The 21062-nt window shown below is 36.7% G+C and overlaps 2 protein-coding genes across 3 annotated transcripts in view; both read left to right on the plus strand.

The window, feature by feature from the left end:
* cbx3b (chromobox homolog 3b) overlaps positions 1-1249 on the plus strand; it is a 4314-nt gene extending 3065 nt beyond the window's left edge. For both annotated transcript variants that reach the window (XM_016480806.1, XM_016480805.1), the window contains exon 5: positions 363-1249. In XM_016480806.1, the coding sequence (XP_016336292.1) occupies positions 363-480 (118 nt within the window). In that variant the 3' untranslated portion in view covers positions 481-1249. The remainder of the gene's footprint in view (positions 1-362) is intronic.
* An 892-nt stretch (positions 1250-2141) lies between these two features.
* snx10b (sorting nexin 10b) lies at positions 2142-4007 on the plus strand. The gene is made up of 4 exons (XM_016480839.1): positions 2142-2234; positions 2328-2428; positions 3545-3646; positions 3842-4007. The coding sequence occupies exons 1-4, from the start codon at positions 2142-2144 to the stop codon at positions 4005-4007; spliced, it is 462 nt and encodes a 153-aa protein (XP_016336325.1).
* Positions 4008-21062: the final 17055 nt, after the last annotated feature.

Raw genomic sequence — 21062 nt, forward strand, 5'->3', positions numbered from 1 at the left:
TTACTGAAATAAATGAACTTTTCCATGACATTCTAATTTATTGAGATGCACCTGTATATATATTTATATATATATATATAATTGTTTCTATTCAATTAACTTAAAATAATTTTTAATAGTTTTAGTTAACTAACAATACTGTACTGTTTTAATACTGGTGCCAAGGTATTCCTTTCCTTTCATGTTTATGCTCTTCTTCAACACATAAATGGAGAGAAAGATCAAAAGCAACCTCACAGCAAAAAAAGAGATAGTTTGCAATGCTGTTGCCATTAATCCACCACTGCAGCTGGTAATTATGTGCTTTGAATTTGCTGTATTTGTCCATTAAGACTGATCATTATTTCTTTATTTCATCTCAGGAAAAACACAGATGAGGTAGCTTTACTGTCAGCCGGAGAGACCAGTAAAAAGTGGCCCGAGATGGTAATTCGTTTTTACGAGGACAAGCTGACCTGGCATGGAGAAGACGAGCAGTGAGAGAGAAATATGTAGCACTGGATACTACTGTACCTCCTGGCAGCTTTAAACATACACAAACACTGTGGCATAAGTTTACTGTTTGATGTACCATGTATTCAAAACGTGTGAATCCATACTCTAATGTGAAGCTCTTCCCAACACACTAACCTGTAGAAATGTGACTGGAGTATTAGAGCTCTACTGTAGTGTACTGTTTATACAAGTCCACCTAAGTTGATCATTAATCAGATGTTGTTGTATCTCTTGGTCTATTGTTTGAAAGTTCATTTGTGATGTTCATCATTCTGTCCTCTTTGTTACTGTGATCTGAACTGTGATTACACATAGGAGATGATGACAGATGGTACAATAACTGCTCGAGAGGGACTGTTTGATGTGTAGATTACTATCCGTACTATTAACCCCCTGGTTACGCACTTATTCAAGTTATACTGTGATGAATCCTGTGATCTGCGAGTGGCGTAGTGTGGCTCATGCAGGTATAAATCTAGGTTTGCACAAAACTAATTCTAGAATGTAGCCCATACAATCACATTTTTTTTGTGAACAACACTTTTGTTGTAGGTCAGTATCACTTTCATAGCAGTAGTGCAAATAGACCATTGATGTTTTGGGGTTTTGTGATTCAAGCCTTTAATCTGCAGTTTCGATCGTCTGGTTTCCTGTTTTCTGTAAAGATCACGGTTAACCTTCAATCTCGAGTGAGCAAACTCTAGGTGCTTTAAATAAACATAAAATTACCTCAGGAGTGTTTTGGTCATTCTTGTGTTGAATTGCAGTCGTCTTAAATCAAATAACTGTAATTACTGTACCTTTAGTACATTACATTGTAGAAATGAGGCAACCTTTTTCTTAGTAGATTGTCCTTTTAAATATCAAAATGTTCATGATTAGATTTTAAAATAACCAATCAGTGTTATTTTAGAATGAGATACTTTTTACAGTTTTTTTTATTAAATTTGGAAAATCTTATAAAATCTTTTTACATTTATTTTAAGTTTTAGGGGGGTTTATTTGTCTTTTTTTTTAATATGTCTATACATATATATATATATATATTTTTTTTTATATATATATATAAATTAGATGTTGCATTGGAAATTAGCTGAAATGAAATAAGAATTTGTATATTTATGTATGTGTGTATTTATTTATTTACATTTTATTTCAGTAAACATTTTATTTCATGTAATGAACATTTTTTATGGATTTAATTTTTTGGTAAATACAATAACCCTGTAACCTATCAGTAATATCAAGAGGTTTGAAAAGCTACAGGTCAGCTGTACATGAATAACTGTTTAAGTACTGCTAGTTGTTTCAAACATGCAGGCGTTATGATTATGGTACCCATTTTTTCCAGCTGCTTTTTCCTGCTCCTTTTATTTTTATGACGGTGCTAGTCTGCCATGTCTCTGGTGGCTTTTAAAAATGAAGCACCGCTGTCAGTCAGAGACACAAAATGAGCTCAGTTGTTTTTCCCCAGTCTACAGTTCCCATGAATCAGCCCCAGTTGGTCAACAAGACCAATGCCTCATGAAAATACTTCCTTTTTATTCTTCCCATTTTTAAAACCTCTGAGTACTGGCTGTGTGTCCTTGTCCAATGTGAGTTTGTGAGCGTATATACATAAGGTCTTTTCCACCGTTCTTGGACTTATGCAGGAATTCACTGGCGTGTGGGTGAGGGATCCTTGCATCCAGAAAGAGGATTTCTGGCATGCCTACATGGATTATGAAATCTGTATACATGTAAGTGCAATCAGAACATATGATACATGCAAAGTGGTACAAAACGGAGGGCAGAAACGTCCTGACCGTTCTTTGTATTTCATATTCACTCAGACAAACAGTTTGGCCTTCACTAAGAAGAGTTCCTGTGTGCGGCGGAGATACAGTGAATTTGTTTGGCTAAGAAAAAAGCTACAGGAAAATGCCATGCTCATGTATGTAACCATTGCATCCTGTTATTGTTATTTACCTTGTTCAGTAATTGTGCACGGATGGTTAATGGTCAATGGTGTAAAATATGTCCTTGAAAATCAAATTTAAGGTTCGTAGACATAAGTATATCAATTTCATTGATATTCTTCATTATGCATTATAATAACTGGACAGTTATATCACCCCGACATTTTTTTTATTTTGTCACAGAAATTGATCATGATCATCATATAGAAGGTGTACTGAAGTCATTGTACATGTGTGAACTACATTTTATTGTATTTTTTAAAAACAAAGGAAAACAAGCGTCACAGCATTGACCCAATTTGTATCCCAGCTAATATAAATACAAATAGAAAATGTATTGCTATTTACAAATTACTAATTGTTGCTAATTAATAGGGGTTGTTTTAGTATTATTTATATACCATTTTAGTATTTATAAATATTGATTAATTTGGCTTTTTTTTTTTTTTTTAAGTTTCAGTTTTAATTTTATTCATTTAATTTTAGTAATTTTGTTGTAATTTTGATCAACCTAACCTATTTAATTTCAGTTAAAGTTTTTCATCTAATCATTTTTTCCTTTATTGGTCACTTTTGTTTGGGGACCAATTCTCAATATTAACTAACTATTAACTTTAACTTTTGACTCAATAAGCTCCTAATTACACTTTTGTTTGGGGACCAATTCTCAGTATTGACTAACTATTAACTTTAACTTTTGACTCAATAAGCTCCTAATTACTGCTACGAATTCTTAATAGTTAAAGGTAGTTCGTAGGATTAAGGGATGCAGAATATGGTCAGGCTGAATAAGGCATTATTATGCGCTTCATAAGTACTAATAAACAACCAGTATGTTTACTAATAGCAGCAATATGCATGCTAATAAGCAACTAGTTAATAGTGAGAATCGGTCCCCAGAGTGTTACCATTTTATGTTATTTTGGCTTTATTTTAATAAACAAAAACATATTTAATAGATTTAGTTAACAATGACTATACTACCATATTATGCAATTGTGTTGTAGACATATTAAAGTTTCAGTCATTATTGGGCAGTTTTCTATGAGACAAATAATAACTGGACTTCTATGGTTGTCTCTGAATTGCAGAACACATCTACCCAAGCTTCCTCCAAAAAACCCGTTCTTCAGTCTCAACAATGCCAGAGAGATTGGAGCCCGTATGGGAGGGCTCAGGACATTTCTAGAAGAGTAAGTATCATAATAGGCCTAAAGAACATGTTGAAATAAAACATAAAACCATGACTGAAAGAACACATTTACTGTAGCTTGAGAACATGTGACATATCTCACGTACTGCATCTCTTAACTCGCCAAAAAAAAACACAGTAACTGAAATGGTTATGGTTTCTGTGATCAATTACTGTATATGCTTCCATCCTCAAGGGTGGTTCACAGCTCGGTGCTGCTTTCGGACAGTTGCTTACATCTCTTCCTACAGTCCCAACTAAGTGTGAAAAAAATCGAGGCCTGTGCTGAAGGCCGAAGTCGCTACACTGTGTCTGAGGCCATTCACAGTTTTGGCTCAGGAAACAAACGCTTTGAATCTTAATCTGAAGAGAACATGGAAGAAGAAGAAGATATGCACTGTGAATCAGAGCGACTGATTATTTGCTAATAAAATGGAGCCAACTTACAGTAGGTAGGCTACTAAATGCATGCCTAAAGACATTGCTGAGGCAGATAATATTCAACATTGAATATTTCAGCCCATTCTTGAAGAAGGACAATGAAACATGAAAAAAGTTACTGTCATTATTGAAACAGTGTTGTTTTGTCTCGCACTCATACTTTCTGAATCTGAAGATAAAGTTTCATCAAAGATAAACTTTGATGAAGATAACCTAATAAATTATTTAAACCACATTTGCTTACACATTAATGTCTTCCATGGAAATCAAATGAATGTATAAAAGCATAATCTGGCCTGTGTGGAAAACAGTTTGTTGTTAAAACTACAGATGTGTGCTGAGAGGTTTATGAGAGGGAATTTATGCTTGTGACGTCCCTTAAACGCAATAACCTAATAAGCAAACACAGAGCATTAATACATTAGGTGATTTATACCCGACCTCACAGAGCTAAATCATAATAATAATCTCTTCTCAAACAATTTTATTGCCATACTTAGCCATAAAAGATCATTGTCTGGATGTCATACAAATTGTGCCCTCTCATAAATATTTAGCAGTGGTGTGAGGCCAGACATGACCAGCAGATGGCGCCGCAGCTCTTCTGTCTTTCCATGACTGGCGGTCTCATGCCTGCAAAATCATGAACATTCACCAAAGAGAAAAAAAAACTCAAAGCAAGCAGTATTTCCCCTTTTTCAAATCATCCACTGCTTTCACATGCTTTGACTGGGACATGAAATCATCAAGACATTTCAGAACAGGAGTGTATCGCCACAAGCAAGCAGTTTAAGCCATTAAAATAAGGGCCACAAGCATTATCCAATAACCTAAACTAGCCTATATCTGAAATCATCAAGGCGAAAATATATTTTAGGTCACAACAAAGGGTCATGGTGTGGTGGCTGGTTAGTATGGCACCGTCAGAGACATATAAAGGGTTCAATCATACAGTATATATATGATTATAGGATCAAGTGAATGGGAGAAACTGTACCGCTCAATAGGCCTACTGCGCTGTAGTAGAACTTATCACATAATCGAAGTATATAGAAGAATAGAAGTGTCTCTTATAGATATAAAAGCGCTAAATCGCCTTTTACATAAAAACATAGCCTGTACTCTTCAACGCACATGTGCACAGTAAAAATATTACTTATAAATCCTTGTCTGCCGGTAGAGATATAACCAGTCAATAAAAATGTGTTCTAAGAACGTTTGTCTAATGTTCCCATTAAGTTATGAAAACATTATTTCTGAATGTTCTCTTAACATTCAAAATGTACAGTTTAAATGTTTTAAAAACATTTTTGTTGCTCTTACGAATGTTAAGAGAGCATTCAAGTTTATCATTTTGCAAACATATGGGAATGTTACGATTGAATGTTCTCAGTAGTAGAACAACAAAAAGTTAGACGAATGTCCAACTAAAACATTTCAGAAAATGTTCTATGAACGATGTGTAAATAGGCTGTGTTTTGTTTTGTTTTGTTTTTGTGTTTTGTGCGTGCTAGAAGAACGTTTGTTTATCATTTTGCAAACATATGGGAATGTTATGATTGAATGTTCTCAATTTGAAACAAGTAGTAACAACAACAAAAAGTTAGACGAATGTCCAACTAAAACATTTCAGAAAATGTTCTATGAACGATGTGTAAATAGGCTGTGTTTTGTTTTGTTTTGTTTTTGTGTTTTGTGCGTGCTAGAAGAACGTTTCTCTTTGAGAGAACCTCGTAAGAATGTTCTAAGGATGTTCTCTGTTAGCTGGGTATCAAGGTAGGCTAATCATTTTCATTTTAGCAATGTTATGTGTGTTTTCTCTCATTTGTTTACAAACTAGCCATTCATGAATCAGTCAGGTTTGCAAAAATGTCTGAAACTGTTTGATTTATTCTCACAGCGCTCACGCACCAAAGCGGTTTCTCATTTTATAACAAGATTGCTCATGATGATTGCTAATGATGGTGCTAATATTTCATTAAAATAGATGTTTTACCAATACCCACATATTTTTGTTGGGCTTTTAAACATGTGAAATTCTTACTAGATTATTATTCATTCTACATTATTTTGGGCTTATTTTACCCAGATCTGGCAACAATGGCATCAATTTGAGGTGGAAAACCTGTTTGGAAACCATCATTTCTACAACCATCTGATGACCCAGAGGCACAAAAATTACACACTTCAGCTTAAAGAAAGAGTCACACTGACACTTTCACTAAAAAGAGATTGCCTTGCCCCATCTCTTCCTGTCTTACTTGTACCTCTCACACTGCAGGCAAAGACTCATATGTCTTTGAGTCGCCCAACAGGTTGAAATGTTCCTCTAATCGCCTGCCCCCTGAACATCACTCGCCACGGCTCCCTTGAGAACCCTGACGGCCAGCTGCTGCTGTCTCTCTAACGATGGAGATCGTCTTAATAGGCTCTGCACACACTCAGTTGCCTGATAGCAGTGCTGGCAGCACCGGGCCTGAGACTCCCACTGGACGCACAAATACCAGTAAAAGAGGCTGGAGGTGTGTATGCGTTCTCACAGAGCTCACGCACCAAAGCGGTTTCTCATTTTATAACAAGATTGCTCATGATGATTGCTAATGGTGGTGCTAATATTTCATTAAAATAGATGTTTTACCAATACCCACATATTTTTGTTGGGCTTTTAAACATGTGAAATTCTTACTAGATTATTATTCATTCTACATTATTTTGGGCTTATTTTACCCAGATCTGGCAACAATGGCATCAATTTGAGGTGGAAAACCTGTTTGGAAACCATCATTTCTACAACCATCTGATGACCCAGAGGCACAAAAATTACACACTTCAGCTTAAAGAAAGAGTCACACTGACACTTTCACTAAAAAGAGATTGCCTTGCCCCATCTCTTCCTGTCTTACTTGTACCTCTCACACTGCAGGCAAAGACTCATATGTCTTTGAGTCGCCCAACAGGTTGAAATGTTCCTCTAATCGCCTGCCCCCTGAACATCACTCGCCACGGCTCCCTTGAGAACCCTGACGGCCAGCTGCTGCTGTCTCTCTAACGATGGAGATCGTCTTAATAGGCTCTGCACACACTCAGTTGCCTGATAGCAGTGCTGGCAGCACCGGGCCTGAGACTCCCACTGGACGCACAAATACCAGTAAAAGAGGCTGGAGGTGTGTATGCGTCAAACAAGCCACTCTAACGGTTGTATGGGGGCAATACCATGTTGACAGGCAAAGTCCCAGTGCAGGTTGCTGTGTTGGTTAATGTCAGCGGCCTGTCATTCTGTCCACCTTCCGAGATGACGTGCTTGGCCCTTGCAGTGGCATCTTCATGAGGTGTATTATTTATTTAGCAGGCCAGTCAGAACAACTGAAAGGTGACATTTGAATTATACTTTATACAAAGCATCTGTTTTTCCGTGAGCTCCTTCAGCTGTTTAATCCAGTTGTGAATCATGTTAGTACACCAGATAAGGACACCAGATAATAACCATAATTGCCTATTGAGTCAGGTAGAATATGAAAAAAAAATAAAAAATACCTTTGCAAAAATTCACTAACGCTCTTAACACTGTGTGATGCAAGTAAAGGACATCGTGCCTTCAAAATAAAAGAGCCAATCGTTTAGTCTTTACAATTTTTTTTTTTTTTTTTTAATATGTTATTGAAATGTGAGTTTTGCAAGCAGCTTTTTGAGCTTTTTTTCTCATTTAATTAGACAGGAGCTGTACTTGCATGAATGAAAATAGCCTGATTACATTTCCAAGTGAAAAGGTTGCTTAATTGCTTTGAATGTGCATTTGTAGTGCACTTCAAATATTAAAAGTATATTTAAAAAAAACTGTACTTGCAGATAATCTAATATCAATAAAATAATTTCCTCTTAAGTGTATTTTCATGTTTTCCTTTAAATACATTTTATACATTTGTGCTCTAAAGAAGCATACTCGTTTTGTTGTTAACTAAAATACTTTTAGCACAAGTACTTGATTTTAATTTTAACTGCACTGTGTTATTCAATATTATATTTAAAGTTAATGCATAGTAAATGTAATAAATTGCAGCTTCATTACAAATATGTAATTACAAATTTGCTTAAGTTCATGAAATGCACGTTTTAATAGAAATTACATTGAAGTATATTTTAATTTACTATAAATTCTTTCAGTAAATTTGGCAGCACTCTTTAACCATACAGTATTTCAAAGACATTCGAAGTAATTATGAAATGACACATAAAGATGTAAGTTCAGCTAATTGCATTTAATATAAATGTAAACTTTAATACATTTTCATTTAATTGAAATTAACGCGCAATTAAGTGTCCGAATAAGTTCAATGTTATTTCTGTAATAAGTGTTCTTTTTAAAAGTACGCAAAAGTGCAAATCTTTTTTCACAAGGGTGTACATACTGAACATGAATGTATTGTGCGATGAGACATACAAAATTCTGGATTGCTACAATGACTAATTAGCACAACATTTCGTATTAACGTCCTTTTTTGTATAGCTTTTGCAGCTTGTTGTTTTATTGTATTGTGTGGTGAGGAGGACCCATTGTAACATTAAATCTATTTTAAGGTCTGATTGTTTACTAAAATTAGTCCTCTTTGGAAAGCATTTCTTATTGAACCGCCTTGTACACCATCTGTAAAGACTGCTAAAGGAAGCTATGCTATGCTAATGTTATATGCCTTTAGTTAGAACACGTCTGACACATTTGCTACATTAATTAGATTACTGTGTCGTCCGGAGGTGAGGGTGATATTCATTATAAATTCATAATCGGGGAAACAAAGGGCTCCCGACTGCATGAATGACAGGTAAAGTCACCTTTGGACCTCCTCTACTCAGCATAGACCAGCGAGGGCGGCAGGGAGCACACCAAATTGGGGTTGAGAGGACACACCGCTGAAGCTGTCTTATTAAACCACACAGGGTTTGTTGAGTTGTCTGTGATGTGTGAGGGAGAGAAAGAGAGAGAGAGAGAGAGAGAGAGATAGAAATTGTGGGTGTGAATGCAGAGAGCACAGTGGGCATGAGTGTGCCGTATGCATTACCCCTCCCATCACTTTCACACATAGCGGTAATGAAGCTGTCATGGCCGCCAGCATGTGGACATGGTTGATATTCAAATGAGAGCGCCGTTCACCTGCTGAATACAGACCAGTCCAATTATGAGCTTAGGGCAGCGACCAGGTCGAGGAAAAGGGCAGATACACTGTTCCACTGGCGTTACTTCCAGTCTGGAAAAGATTTTTCATGGAAAACCACCTTGCATGATGTCTAGAAAACTAACTATGGTGAGCGCAATGTTAAAGGGGACATCGGATGCCAAAGTTGGTATGATTCTTTAGGGTCTTCATGAAATGTCTGCAATATACTTGATGTCATACTGCTCAGAAAATCAAAATAGCTTGATAATTGAGACTGTTTAGGTTTTTGGGGGAATAAAAAAAAAGGAGTGAATGGATTTTTATCATTGTAGGGTGGTTGTGTCCATGCACTGCTAAGACATATTTATATGCAAACACCAGGTGAATTTTGCATCCGATGTGATCTCAGATGTAATACTGACACCTAGTGGTGTGGATGTACAGTAGCCCCTCACAAAAGCAACTCTTTTACATTGCTATTGTATACTCTATTCACAGGCAAATTTTTCACCCATGAATGATTAGTTTTCGCAACTGACAGTTTCTGATAACAGGACGGGTTGGCGAAATATTGTTAATAGTATTCAGCTGGTGGTGTGATCTCAAAAAGGCGGCCTCCGTGAGGTGACGTACTACAGTACATTTGAAATAAAATAACTTTTTCTAGATCACTGATATAACTAGAGTCTTCATCCCATGTGAGTGTACACCATTTAACACATCTTGTCAAAAGTGCAATTCATTTCTTTAAAACTTTTTAACGAGGAAAAAATGACTGATTGCACCTTTAAGGAATAGTCAATGCCAGACCCAATGGACCTCTTTCGCCATCTCCTAAATGAGAGGAGCATTGTGACAGTCAATTTATTTTTAGCCATGCAGCGTACAGCTAATAGGAAGCCATTTCAGATGCTGCTATTGACTTCAGCGGTATACTATAGTGCTCCACTCTGAGAGAGCTATTGACTAGTCTGTAATTGTCTGTTTCCCTCTTCTACAGACTGTTAACCTTGAGCTGCCACAGGGGGAAGAGGAGCAGGAATGGCCATGGCTGACAGTCCCGCTTTACTGTCATGACAGCACTAAAAACTGAGCAGACCTTCACCTTCACCAAGTTTGAAGCGAACACTGTCTTACATCTGATGCCAGGGTTTTCAACAAAGGGTCCTCCACAGGGTGTGGGGATCTATGTATAAAATGGAACGATTATGTTTTTAAATGGTTAGAAAAAATCAAGCAGGGAGCAAACACTGTCCCTAAATGTAGAAGTTCATTTCTGACACTGCTAATGCTTCTGTTGTGTGTGTGTGTTTCTGTGTTAATCATAGTGTGTGGAGGTCATCTGTTCATGCTGAATGAGCAGAATTAATTCTCCAAAAACAGAAACTACAAAAGGTAACAGAGAGGGGAATGACTCCACAGGGGACACCACCATCTGCTTCAAGGCTTGTCAGCGCTTTTTATGATACCAACTGCATATTGTCTCACAATATAAACATGCTCACTCATACACACATCAGATTTGTAGCTTGTTGACCTTTATTGTGTTTATATGCATGTACAAATAGATCGTTATCAAAAGTGACCATTTCCATACAGCCCAGTAATCACATCAGATATGTACAGTAAGTGTTTGTCATTTTACAATTAACACCTAATGGAGCAAGTCAATGTTCAGAAATAAAAAAACAGTATATGACTGCAAAATTATACCTATAATAGATTATACTGAAAGGTTCACTCGCAGCCTTAGATTTTCAACCCGTTCTCATTGGAAAAAGTAAGCTTTTATGACTTCGTGATTCCATGTGAATTTGTATGATTTGATTCATATTAAAACGTATGATTTTTAGAAGAAAAAAAAACTAAGCATGAAGGTCCACCCCCAAATCTAACCTAAGTGGGGTGTAAGCAGATCATATGAAAACAGACAAATGAGATCATCCAAATTTGACACAAATTCGCCTAAAAATGGATTTTTAAGCCAAGTGCAACTTACAAATATAAATGTATATTTGATAATTATATCACAAATATAAAATAAAATATTATGCATTTTTAAATTAAACTTTATATATATTTTTGAATATATCATATCATGTCTAGTGCACCAACTGAACCAGGACCAGCACTGGTGCCACCTCCAAAAAATATAGATGCGTGATGCATCCGATGAAATATAGCAGATAAGTAAGGTCCTGCAATGTGTTGCTATTGGATGCCAACAAACACTCACGGCCGCTTGCTTTGAAATTGAATTACAAACATACAGACACGGGGGTACAGTGATCTACAAGCAAGATCCTCTTCAAAGGCTTCTTGTGTCTTCCATACAATATATACGCTCTATCACCTTGCAATAACTCATTGTCTTCCATCAGATCTGCACTGCAGTGAAGGGGAGGGGATTCGTCTATGTGTCCTGTCTCAACATTAAGCTCCATCTGAAAAACAGCCCGCCATGCCACCGCTGCCAAAGCCAGACATCTTCCCCGTCACTCACTTGTCGGCAGGGAAATGAATCTGGATGCAGCATGTCCCCCATTCATCAGCCTTGACAGGCTACCTTTGCCTGGTTCCGCTCGGATGGGGTCCCCGTCACTGCGGGCGGGAGAGCATATTTCTGCTGGAGATGAAGAAATTACTGTGTGTGCAGCGCTGTGAAGTGGCTCGTGTCATTTGGTTGGGTATTAAACAGCATCAAGTTGCCCTCATCTCACAAATACTTCTAGAGGGCAAATCCAAAGATACACGTTTTATATTGCAATCTTTTTTTTTTCAAATTCTTTCATATTATAATGGGTTGATATAACCTTGAAGATATAACATCCTCCTGAAAGCAACTACAGGTGCATCTCAATAAATTAGAATGTCGTGGAAAAGTTCATTTATTTCAGTAATTCAACTCAAATTGTGAAACTCGTGTATTAAATAAATTCAATGCACACAGACTGAAGTAGTTTAAGTCTTTGGTTCTTTTAATTGTGATGATTTTGGCTCACATTTAACAAAAACCCACCGATTCACTATCTCAACAAATTAGAATATGGTGACATGCCAATCAGCTAATCAACTCAAAACACTTGCAAAGGTTTCCTGAGCCTTCAAAATGGTCTCTCAGTTTGGTTCACTAGGCTACACAATCATGGGGAAGACTGCTGATTGTTGTAAACAATCTTGAAAATATAAGCAGCTATACAATTATAGGACAAAGTTTTACATATATGCCATTATAATTTGTGTTGTATTTTTAACCCCGTCCAAAGCCACGCCCCCTGAACACATATACGCTCACAGACCAGAATACCAGAGACAACATTACTATAACAGGCTGCATCAGTGGTTCCCAATTCCAGTCCTCGCGCTGAATGTTCTGAAGTGAAGTAAACTTCAACGGATTTCCCCTGCTCAGGGAGTAGGGAGCAATGAACACTGTGTAGGGACCATATCGATCGGAACACAGTTCATGCACTTCTAAAGAGCTGGTTATCTGAATCGGGTGTGTTAACTAAGCAAGACATGCAAAATATGCGTGAGGACTGGAATTGGGAACCGCTGGGCTACATCATGTGTCATTCGCCGGTGAGAAAACTTTAAAAGTACTAGAGTACCAGGAAGGAAGTTCGGGTTGTTGATGTATGTCTGCCATTCTCACTCTGTCTACACAGCGTGCGTGAACGTGCTGATGACGTGTCCTGTCTGCGTGAACCGGATGCGCAGAGGTATGCTAATACATACGTTGACAGGCAGGTAGGAAAGCCAATTAAAACGCTCGGACCGAGGGTTTTGATTGGATGAACATTTCTTGGTCCTACGCCTTCCACAGAATATATAAATACAGATAAATACATTTAGACTAGAGATCTTAATGATTGCTATCGGGATGTGTAGAGACTTTCAACCCTTTAAACATTTAAACTAACATCGTGATATGCTTGAACTGTTTTATATATAGATTTTATTTTAGGCAAGGCTAAAACATAGGCTACGACCAACCCACTGTCTGCCACTGGCCGCTTTGTCGTTACTTAAAAAAAAAAAACTTACATTTAACGAACAAAAAAGTAGTTTTTACTTTATAAAAAACGAAACAAAATATAATCACTTTTCCATTACATACAAAACTGAACTATTTTAATAGCTGAAACAGTAAGCTTTTTTTGGGAAAAGGGGAAAAAAGACTGGCTAGAGCCTATATTTGAGGCCCGTGCAGGGCTCTTATCCACTTCATCCAACACTGTTTTGTTTTCTGTTTTCATCTGTGAGCATGCTCTTGATATATGTATTTTACAATTTTGTTGAGTTTAAAACATGTGACACATTTGTTCTATTCTCACTGATCGTTTGGTCCCCCATAAATTTTTTTTAAAACTGTGTGTACCCTCGGAAGAAATGCTGCAGGCGTCCTTGCTGTAGGGTCACATGACAATGACAAATGTAGTAGATTTCATTCATAATACAGACATTCAAAGTATATCATACTTTTTAACAGTTGCTAAGTAATTGCTTTTTCAAAAGAAGTACAGTACCTACTCAATTACCGAATCAGTGTTTTGAACAAAACAGTTGAATGAATCGTTTCACATTCTCATCACCACCTACTGATTTATCTATATGTAACCTGCAAAGTCAATGAAAGAGTCCACCACAAAAACACACTTGAAACATGGATTCAGGACTTGAAACATGGACAAGCAACAAATGAAAAGTCCCAGTTTTTTTGGACTGTTATAGCAGCGATCACTCTTCAGTCAGTTCACTCTCTCTTCACCCAATCAGATTTGAGAACCAGAACTATCTGTTGTATACATTGTTTAATCAGCACTTCTTCACCTGCTTTGAATCATAATAAACAGATATGGATTTTGCTTCACACATACATCTTAAATCACATTCATTACAATACCATTTAACTCACTTCTAACCTGTAGCTATTCATCTATGGCCCATTGTAGCACACTTATTGAGACAAAGAGCCCCTTAGAGGAAAGGGATCATTGGCATCATTGTAACCTGTTCCTGAATGAATGGGCATAACCGATTTCTGCAGACACATTTTAAATAAGTGGGTGCAGTGCTTAAAGGCGCACTGTTTCACACAGCCCCCTCGATGTGATGGATAACCATGCCAGAATTGCGCCAAACTAATATCTTGTTAGAGGAAGAAAAGGCCCAGTGGGTGAGCTCTATGTGTGTGTGTGTGTGTGTGTGTGTGTGTGTGTGTGTGTACGTGGAGCTTTGGGAGGGAGGGCCTGGTCTCTTGAGGGTCCCTTGTATCCCTGCCAGACCGTATAAATCAGCACGTGGCCCACGGCCGCAATAAGCTAGAAAATAAAAAAAGCATAAAAGTGTCGGAGTGAAATAGAGGAAGGGAGAATTCTTTTATGATGAAACTAAATTCTCCTTACTCTGCAGTAGATCCACTTCCCTCGGTCTGATTGTTTACTCCTGACACCATTCATCATTACGCTGCCACAAATGACTCAAATTACCACACCTGCTACTCGTATAATACCCACACAACCAGGGCTTAACACTCAGGTAATTGTTTCAGAAGGAATTCCTTCAGTACGACCTGATGTGATGTCATACATGAAGGGGAGAAATTAAATCCACACACTTTGGATGTGTGGTGGTGAATGTGACTACAGTGAAATTCATGCTGGTGTCAGTAGCAATCTAGAGTGGTCAAGAATATGATTTTAGAGAAATATATTGTAGAATCAGGGTCAGTGAATCTTTATTTCATTCTAATATTAATTTGTTAGTTTCATTATTAATATACAGTATGAACATTTTTAATCCAAGTGTAGTGTTATTGAAGCTGCATAAACGAAGTGATGCAACCCATGTAGACAATATGAAGGCATGTGAAAACTATGTAAAGTACAATTATAAATGCCTCAATGTGAAAATTCTTGCCGATACAGAGCTGATAATTGACTAACTAAAAACAAAAGTCTATACTATTTTGTCTAAATACATGAAAAATAATAATAATAAAAACTAAAATAAATGATTTTCAGTGCTATGTACAGTATGAAAAGTGGATATTCATTTTGAGATTTACTAATTAATGGTGTTATTAAGTTATTTATGTTTTTAAAGATTCATCTTAAGTGAACATTAGATGACAGCAAAGGTAATCTAAATGTAAAAATAAGCGTGCACAACTGAAAATCGATTGACGGATACATATCAAATGTTGACTGACACTGATAAATTAAAATCTCTTAATATCGACCGATAACTGACATGTCTTTGTTTTTGTTAATGTTACATTGGCTGATATGGCAGTTGTCTTGAACATATACTGACACCTAATGGTGTGGATGCAGCATCAACAAAGAAAACGTTTCGTAACTGATGCCATTGTAGAAATGTGCTATTCAGAGTCAGCCATGACTAATGTATTCTGAGATGGAAAAAAGTAACAGGAAGATTACTGACATAAAACAAGTAGCTGGCCGTGTGATTTCAGCATGGCAGCTACCATGAGGTGACCATTTCCATATAAAATAAAACCGCTTTTATTAGGCTACTGATATGACTAGATGTGTAATACATACATTCATTAAATGTATATTTCAAAAAGCACTATTACTTTCTTTATGTGTTAAGCTTTTCAATGGTGTAACATGATGGAGTGCACCTTTAAAACACTCCCTCCTTTTCATCGTTATATATGTTTGAACAGCACAGTATAACAGGGAAATGATCTGCCTGGCTTCTCCTGACTCAGTCAGACATCTGAGAGGCATTCACGGTGTTATATCAAAGAACACAAAATGTCCATGACCTCTCCGTGGCATAAGTCACATGACAGCACCTCTCCAGCAACCCCTGACAGATGTGAGCACCCTCTTGGGCTTGAGGTGCTAAATCACCTCAGGGACACACAGCCCAGCCATGAACGACCAGTCATTCCTCAATGACACTTTTAAGCTCAGCATTTCCAATCTGATCAAGATCCACGTTCCTAACTTATCCTAAACGCTAACTTCCTGGACCCAAATCCCAGCTGTACTGTGAATCACAACATTGACTAGCTTGATTGCTAAATGCGTGTGTCTGTGTCTGGATGCTGTAACATCTACAATTTCAGACAGAGTTTGGCAGCTGTCTCTGGTGTCAGATGACTATAGTATCAGATGGCCGATTTGTCTTCTCATTGGCCAGCTCACGCTACGAACACACAGGACCTTCAGTCATGCGCTAACAAGCGTTAGCATGCCAAGCTGGACACTTTTCTGGCAATCAGAGTCAGGTATGTCATTGCTGTATACAGGGGAGCAGCCCAGTAAATATTCTGCAACGCTGGGACGGACGAGTGCGTGGGAGATATGTTTATAGCAAGTGGAAAAACGCTTGTCATGCTGATGGCCCTGATTTATTCTGGGAGAAAATCTGGCACATATATCACTTCTGATGGCCAAGCAAGGCTTCATTCTTATACATGCACACACACGCACAGGCATTCTCTCTCAATGCTATTTGCTTTCTCTCTCTATTAGCCCTTCAAATACTAGGAGGTCTTAAACATGACACCAGATGACACCCACCCTGCTGAGAAACTTGTGCCGATTTTCTTCAAACATATATCTCCAACCACACAGTGTATAGAAGAGTCTTACTTTATTTTAGATCCCGTTACATGACACTACCAATTACAAAGAGACGATTTAAGGGGAAAGACCAAGATCAAGCCAAACACAGCCAAAATCACTTTTTTTAATCAGTAAAAAAAAAAAAAAAAAAAAAAAACTAAAAATAAAAGTAATATTTTCAGTAACTGAAATAAATCTAAAATAAAAATAAAATAATAATAAATTAAAATAAATGTATAAATAAATAAAGCTATAATTAATTAAAATAAACTATAAAGAAATACTTCAAATAAACTATAAAGAAATACTTCAAATAAACAAAATGAAATAAAAAATAATTGAAAAAAGAAAAAAGCACATTAAAAAAATGACCTAAACTTAAACGAAAACTAAAAATCTAAAAATAAAGGCTAATTCAAAATAGTAATAAATGCTAGTATATAAATAATACTAAAATAACACTGAAATTTGCTTACAAAGATAATGTATCTCGAATTAAGTTACAAATTTTATGACAACGTCTATTTATTTATTTCTTTGTAAGCCTGAACCTCACTAAATGTTGTATTTATGCTTAAAACAAGAATATTGTTAATATTTTTTGCAATTCTCAGCATCAACTGAATTCATTTTATTTTAAAGGGGTCATATGATGCCATTTCAATTTTTCCTTTCTCTTTGGAGTGTTACAAGCTCTTGGTGCATAAAGAAGATCTGTAAAGTTGCAAAGACTAAAGTCTCAAATCCAAAGAGATATTCTTTATAAAAGTTCAGAGTCAGCCACACCTACCTAAAACGGCTCGTTCTAACACGCCTCAACATACCTACCTCACTATGTGGGAAGATTTGCATAACACCGCCCAAATGTTCACGCAAAGAAAGAAGGCGTAACTTTTATTCTCGCTGTAGTATTGTTGACGCTGCAGCCATGTCCTGAAGGCGCTGTGTGCTTCGTTGTGAAAGCGAAATTACTTTGTTTGGTCTTCCAAAAGAGGACGATATCCGCTTCGTCATGCCTGGAGCTGATCCGTGCTGGTTGCTGAGGAAATACGATTCAAACGCGAGTTTTAGGCAGTAGAGTAGCACTTGTTGTTTGTCATTTCTCCGATCACAAATGCAGACAGAGTTTTATGTTTACTCGGCGCGATGCAATGCAACGCAATGCGTAAAAAGACAGTATAAGTCATTATAATCAGTAATTATGTCCCCACTGGATGCAACAAATGCCTCGTTTGTAATGGGTTTTAATGTTTTTGTCTCGTCGCTCCGGCCGGACACGGCATCAACAGTATGTGAGGGGCGTAACATTTCCGTCTGACGCTTGAGGTATTCGGCCAATCGCAACGCATTGGATAGCTGGCCAATCACAGCACACCTCGCTTTTTCAGACCGATGAGCTTTGTAAAAATCGACGCGTTTCAAAAAGGCGGGGCATAGAGGAGAAACAATAATGTACAGTATGTGGAAAATAACGTGTTTTTTAACTTTAAACTGCATAAACACATTTCATTACACCAAAAACACAAAATAATGTTCTTTTTAGCAGCATCATATGACCCCTTTAAGAAAAAGACAAAAACTAAAACCCCGATTAAGGAAATTATTGTTGTAGTGTAATAATAATAGTAATGATAATAAAAACCTAATAAAGCCAAACTTTTTATTAAACTTATTTACTCTCATATTTAGAGTTTAAGAGTTTTATTTAAACTGATGCAGGCACTGTGTTTTTATGTTAAAGAAACATCCCAAGCCTTGGTACCTGTTTGAGAGCTGCAATCCTGGTCACATTTCAGACGTAAAACTTTGCTAGAACCTTTCGAAAAGTCATTGGAGGGATCTCTCTGTTCCTCTGATAAATGAGAATTGGCTGTTTGCTGCTACCACTACAGCCAAATTAACAAGCTGAATGGACAACAATTAATAACGGCCTCGGGTCTGCAGGGCTTTTAATGAATTACCCATCCCTTTCCTCTGCTGTCCTGTCTCTGATTTAATGCAAAGCAGCTGATCGCAGACAACACCTCATGAAATGTGTTCCTCAAATCACCATACTACAGATAGAGGAAATCAAGTTTGACTCTCATTTCTCCAAAGTCACTGCAAATTGTGAAAAAACAGTGGAGTTCTAAATGTTTTGGAAGCTAAATAATGGCTCTGTCCACATGATAACTGAACATTTACCAGCAACAGTTTCAAAACTAAAGCAGTTTACATCGAGCCCTAACTGACTGAGGAGGTCTAAAATGCATATTGAGAGCTATCCGTCAGCATTCCCATTCAAATCAATGGCAGTTGCTCAGCTGGCACATAACCCTTTGGAAGTATGTGACCAACAGACAGGGAGAAGTCTTTTAAGAGCCCTCCAAAAAATAATGTATTACTGGTCAAATATTTATCAGTGTCTGTATATACTCATCACACAATATGTAATAAGTAACGGATTACAGTTTACATGGAAGTTTTTAAGATTGTTGTCTGCTTTTACCGCATGTTGCTTTATTGCGTCACGTCTAGGCAATACAGTCTGTTAGGTAAGTAACACCAATGCCCTTTTGTGACTGTGCAGTCCGAGTCAGTTACACAGGTCTAAAGCTAAACTCTCAGTTGCACTATAGGGTACCATCACAGTATTTCCTTTAATTGATAGAACACTTGCCTGGTAAAATATGAAGGCAGAGCGCTATGGCCATTATGAATCATCGCAGCATGCGTGGAAAATGTGAAGCGTCAGCACCCTGCTCTGTAACGCCACGGGTCTACAAAGGTACTTTACATTAGACGCCTGCATGAGTTGCATCTGCTGCGACTGACCCCAATTAATATTTGCTTACATTTCAGTGGTGTCTGCATCAGATTTAGAGGCATAAAATGAAGACAGGGCCTTAATGGGATGCTGACAGGAGGCCAGTTGGAAAAGTAGTATATTTCCCTGAGAAACGCCTGGGGATACCACATAAATAAGCCCCTGTTATTTCCAAGAGAGTTAGTGAGGTGTGCCTTTCTGTAAGTGTGTGTGAACGAAGAAAAGTGAAATAGAGAGAAAAAAGAGGGGAAAGTAATAAAGGTGTGAATAGTTCTGGATAAATGAGCAAAGAGGTATTAAAACACTACAATGTTCTTCAGTTATATGGTAATAAATCACATGTACACCCAAAAAGGCAGATTTTTAAAAAATATATTGCTATTTAAAGGGATAGTTAGCTCAAAAATAAAAATCCTTTCATCATTTACTCACCCTCATGTTATTTCAAACATGTATGACTTTAATTATTTTGCATATGCAAAATAAGAAAAGGATAAAAAAAATCCATACAGTGAAAGCCAGCGATATCCAAAACAAATTAAATGTGCATTTGAAGTGAACTTCAATTCTTAAAAGTATATATATATATATAAAAAAACTGTACAGATAATATTAATGAAATAAAAGGCTACTTAAGTGTACCTGAAGAGAGTACACTTACAAAGCTATGTTTAAGTACACAAAGTGCAATTTAATAACGTCAAATTAAGTTTTACTTTGAACGTACATTTTAAATCCTATTTTAATATTTTTTTGTTGTGCTTTTGTTGTACACGTATTTTGATGTTCTGACTAACATACAAAAGAAAGTACAGTACTTGATTATATATTTTTTTGTAGTGTTTTATTCGATATTACATTCAAAGTTAATATATTTTAAATATACTAAATTGCAACTTCCGCATTACAAATGTGTAAGTTTGAATATATGACATAGAAGTTTTAACAGAAATGTCATTAAACGTTTGTCATTAAAGTATATTTTTGTTTAAGATTTTACCATAAATACTTGTCAGTTCATTCGAAGACCATATTTCAAAGACAATAAACGTAATTATGAAAGTGCATATATGTACTTAAGTCCTACTTGTGTGGGTCAAAAAAATTACTTAGTAAAGATAAATTTAATCTTTTTATTTAATTGCAATTATCATGCAGTTAAGCATTCAGTTCACACTTAAGTACATTCTTTTAAAGTATTTCCATATCAAGTACTACTGTTAAAAGTGTGCTAAAGTGTACTGCTTTTTCATGAGGGTGATTGAAAATATGCCTTTCATACTTTAATCCGTATCAACTTTCATACACACAAATACATAAAACATTTTCAGTATAATTTCCCCTAAATCCTGACCATGTTTTGCAGATGTGTTCCACACAAATAATGATATAATCCATCTGTGAACGGTCATT

This window comes from Sinocyclocheilus anshuiensis, unplaced genomic scaffold (genome assembly GCF_001515605.1).
Source record: "Sinocyclocheilus anshuiensis isolate Anshui unplaced genomic scaffold, SAMN03320099.WGS_v1.1 scaffold225, whole genome shotgun sequence".
NCBI classification, from domain to species: Eukaryota; Metazoa; Chordata; class Actinopteri; order Cypriniformes; family Cyprinidae; genus Sinocyclocheilus; species Sinocyclocheilus anshuiensis.

What these genes read in the sequence shown, in the direction of transcription:
- snx10b (XM_016480839.1), top strand. Translation starts at nt 2,142, where the DNA reads ATGCAGGAATTCACTGGCGTGTGGGTGAGGGATCCTTGCATCCAGAAA. An exon ending in ATTATGAAATCTGTATACAT is followed by an intron (nt 2,235 to 2,327) that starts GTAAGTGCAATC and finishes ATATTCACTCAG; the next exon opens with ACAAACAGTTTGGCCTTCAC. An exon ending in CTCAGGACATTTCTAGAAGA is followed by an intron (nt 3,647 to 3,841) that starts GTAAGTATCATA and finishes TCCATCCTCAAG; the next exon opens with GGTGGTTCACAGCTCGGTGC.